This window comes from Bison bison, unplaced genomic scaffold (genome assembly GCF_000754665.1).
Source record: "Bison bison bison isolate TAMUID 2011002044 unplaced genomic scaffold, Bison_UMD1.0 scf7180017864242, whole genome shotgun sequence".
NCBI classification, from domain to species: domain Eukaryota; kingdom Metazoa; phylum Chordata; class Mammalia; order Artiodactyla; family Bovidae; genus Bison; species Bison bison.
Window position 1 is genome coordinate 22,982 of NW_011494814.1, and position 4,125 is coordinate 27,106.

General features: G+C 49.6%; 1 protein-coding gene across 1 annotated transcript in view; it reads right to left on the reverse strand.

Moving 5' to 3' along the window:
• NPAS3 (neuronal PAS domain protein 3) overlaps window positions 1–4,125 on the reverse strand; it is a 940,521-nt gene that overhangs the window by 2,238 nt on the left and 934,158 nt on the right. Inside the window, exons 12-13 of the mRNA XM_010847026.1 lie at window positions 2,455–2,579; window positions 13–293 (exon numbers count right to left, since the gene is read on the reverse strand). Of these exons, the coding sequence (XP_010845328.1) occupies window positions 13–293; window positions 2,455–2,579 (406 nt within the window). The remainder of the gene's footprint in view (window positions 1–12; window positions 294–2,454; window positions 2,580–4,125) is intronic.

Genomic DNA, 4,125 nt, shown 5'->3' on the forward strand with positions numbered 1-4,125 from the left:
CCGCGGGTCCGACTCCCTCTCCACGTAGCCGCGCTCCACCTTGATCTGCATCCGGCCCAGCGCGCCGAAGCCGCCCCCGCCGCCGTCCTCGGCCGCCTTGGGGTTCTCAAAGTCCGAATGCTCGAAGCTGTCGTCGCTGTCGCGGCTGTCCGGGTTGCTGCAGCTGTGGCCGTCGTCATTGCAGTGCATGTCGTCGTCGCACGTGTTGCCTGACTTCTTGCGGTCGGGCTCCGGGTCTTCGCTGTTCTCCGACTGGTTCCCCTTCTCGTCGGACTTGGAGTTCTCGTTGTCCTCTGTGTGGGGGGAGACACAGGAGATGTCAGGTTAGCAGCACAAGGCGCACCTGCGGGGGTGGGGGAGGGGAGGGCTGGGTGTCTTGTCCCATCCTGAGCTGCTGCTCCCCCCACCACTTTGGAAACCTCAAGCCTTGGCTTTCTCTCTCGTGAGGACCGAGGTTATGGGGGGTGGGGGAGTGACTCCCAGAGCACGGGCCCCATCACCTGGAGGCTTGTTCCAAATACAGAATCCTAGGCGTCCACCCAGAGCTACTGAATAGGATCCTTCATTTGAACAGGATCCCCAGGTGATTCTTAGGCACATTAACGTTTGAGAAGTTCTGCACAAATACTCGGGGAATCAGCGTGCATAACCTGGAATAAGGTGTCAGTGGCACAGGAGAACGATGATTTGCAAGGTGACCTCCCAAAGAGGTGTGAGTTTTCTTCTGGCAAATATTTGCTCCTTATCGAAAATCATACTGTCTATTCCTAGAGTTGTTATTCTTCAGAGCACTGAATGTCATCTGATTCATTTGTGTGTTTTATTTTTATTGTCTTTTCCCTCAACTGGAATACAAACTCCACAGGGCAGGGGAATTTTTGTCTTTTTGGCTCACTGCTATATACTGTATAAATAAGGGGCAGACATTGTCTGTTCTGGAACTCTGCCCTAGTGAAGACCCTCAAATGAATGCAGAAAACTATCAAGAGCCTCCTCATTTCCTCCTGCTTCCCTGAGGCTGTCTGGAGTAGAGGGATATGTGTTCACAGGAGCAGGTTCCCAATGGATGGGGCTTGTGTGGGGGAGCCCTAGTCATCTGCCACATTTTAGGGAGGATAGGTTTTCTTAGTAATATAACCTCAAAACATTTAGGGATGATGCTGGTTTCATGGCTCTGCTACATGGATTTGGATGGCAGCCTGGACTGGAACCCTGGGCATATCACGTCACTTACTCTGGCTTTCCTTTATTTACCAGAAAAGGTTGGGTTAGAAGGAATTTTTGCAGTTGTAAATTCTCTGAGTTATGTGCTCCCTGGATCTATGTGTGCCTGTAGAAGGGAACTGGGGATTGGAGGAAAAGTAAATTTTTATGTTAACTTTTCTGTGTTCCAAAGAACTATTCAGTCTGCTTCCCAAAATAACTAGGAAAGGGAAAGCATGGATTTATTCAGCATAGATTCAGAAAATGACTAACAGTCCAGCACACAGAAAGAGTCAGTTACTGATGCCATTGAGTATCCCACTTTAGGGGTTCCATCCCAGATTGGTGAGCATGTGAACATTTGGGGCTCAAATCACAGTCTGTCTTGGAGCAACAAAGATAGCCTGCTGTCTGCTCTGGTAAAGAGGGTGGAGCTCGCTATGGGGTTAGGGCAGGGCTTCTTCCCTATGGAGGGCTGACATTAAGCGATGGCTAAATCTATCAGTCTCTGTATATTTGTGTATAATATAGCTATGTGTATTAATATATAGCAATATGCATATATGTATATAGTTTTACATATAAGAGTTGGACACGACTGAGCGGCTTCACTTTCACTTTTCACTTTCATGCATTGGAGAAGGAAATGGCAACCCACTCCAGTGTTCTTGCCTGGAGAATCCCAGGGACGGGGGAGCCCGGTGGGCTGCTGCCAATGAGGTTGCACAGAGTCGGACACGACTGAAGCGACTTAGCAGCAGCAGCAGCATGTGTGTGTTAGTCACTCATTCCTCTCCGACTCTTGGGAATCCAGTGGACTGTAGCCCACCAGGCTGCTTTGTCTAGGAATTCGCCAGGCCAGAATACTAGGGTGGGTTGCCATTCCCTTCTGGGGATCTTCCCAACCCAGGGATCAAACCGAGGTCTCTCACATTGCAGGCAGATTCTTTACCATCTGAGCCACCAGGGAAGCCCAGATACATGAATATATTTATATAATATCACATACATAAGTGTGTGTGTTTTATATATGTGCACACACATATATAATGTGTACATATGTATGTAGTGGTATATAAGTATACATACATATGTGTGTTGAGAAAGGCTCAGTAATACCTTGACATGACTGACTTCTCTATATAAAATTTGACCAGTTGTTTCATTCAGATGATGGCCCTCTGGCCGTTGCCCACCCCTCATGTTTGGAAAGGCAAGCCTTAACCGCAGAACATGGAGAAGTTGTAATACCTGTAATACCTGAGGTGTCTTTAGAGTCTGACTCAGAGTCGGAGGTCTCCGAGGACTCCGAAGTTTTCTCCGGCAGGTGAGGGAGCTGTGCGATGTCCATTGGGGTGTCCTTGTACTCGGGGTTGCTGTGGGGGAGGGAGGCGTTCATCAGGAGTGCACACACCCATTCGGGATGGCTTGCTTTTGACCATCCTTTTTCCACTTCCATGCCCCAAACTTTGTGGAGCTCAGAGAGTTTGGAAGATTAACCATGAAATCATTTCTCAGCTCATCACAGGACTTTTATAGAAGCTTGGATTGCATGGCTGGGGTACAGGTGCACCTTGCTACAATGATGAATACCCAAATGCCACATGAAAGCCACTGAAAAGCTTTTAAATAATCAGATACCACTGGGGGCCAGGGAACTGTGCTGCTTAACATTCCACCCCGTCTCACACCTGGGGGAACGGAGGATGCACCGAGTACCCTCACCAATTCGTCCCCCTGCCTCCTGGGCTCCTAATGAGGCCGTCGTTTCAGTACCCTTGTGTTGGCTCCTTGATGGAGCTCCTCAGCTGTTCAGATGGCTCTGAGGCTGTGTGTGTGTGGAAGGGGGGCACAGGGGTAGTGGGGGGCAGAGCCCCTAGCGCCTAACGATCTGACAGATGCACAGGTGCACTTTGGGCTGCATGGATTATGGCTACTGAACTGTCAACACACCCATTACAATCACAGTTTCATCTGCTCATGTGGTGTACACCTGTGGCTTGTTAGCTGGAATCTGATTGCAGTGGGGAGAGTCCCAGTGTGAGAGAGGCCCTAACAGAATAGATCTAACCCCATCTGCACAAAAGTGCTTAATTTCTGTTCCACTTTTAATTCAGAAGAATGCCTCTCCTGGAAAAGGGAGTATGTTCGGTCAGTCTGAGCTAGCGATCTTCATGAAATGCCACTCCCAAGGCCAGCCCAGCACCCAAGCAGGATAGGCTACCGTAATCTGAAGGCACAAGGAAAGCCTCTTTCCTCCAAATGGAGAATGCCCTCTTCTGTCCTCCTGTTGATATCATGGCCAGTCAGCCAGACACCTACCATTGATGATTACTGGCTCCCTAGCTCATTTCTAGTGAAATTCCTGTATCAAAAAGGCACTGTTTCAGTAACTGCTCTACAGTCGCCAGTATCCCCAGGGTGGCGGGTGGGGAGGGTGGCGTTAATTCTCTAAGATAAATGATCGGGCATTTAGCATTTACTCCTTAGTGTGAATTAGCATCAGCAGCAGAGCCTTCTCTAGCTGAGCCAAAGGTGGGAAGGTGGTCTTAACCCTTCCGCAGTCTTCTACCACGTGTTGTAAGGGCATAGGAAGAAGACTGGAGGAGATGACTGAAGTAATTTCAGAACAGGGAACTGCAGGCCTAGAGGGGGCCCAGAAGTGAGGGACTCTGGCTAGGAGAGGGAGCAGGAAAATACTGCTCAGGGAGGAGCAAAGGATAAGAAGATGGGAGGGAAAAGCCAACTTCAGTAGTTGCTGTCTGGCCAAGGCCAAGGCCTGTCTTTGTAGACCTCCAGGCGAGGAAGTGATCCTGGTGGGTGTCTGACTTGGGGGTCCTCCCTCTCGCTGGAGCTCATCTCTTTCAGCCTCCTGTGGTCCAGCTGCCATGATGTACGATCTTCTAGTAGTGAACCCATGGG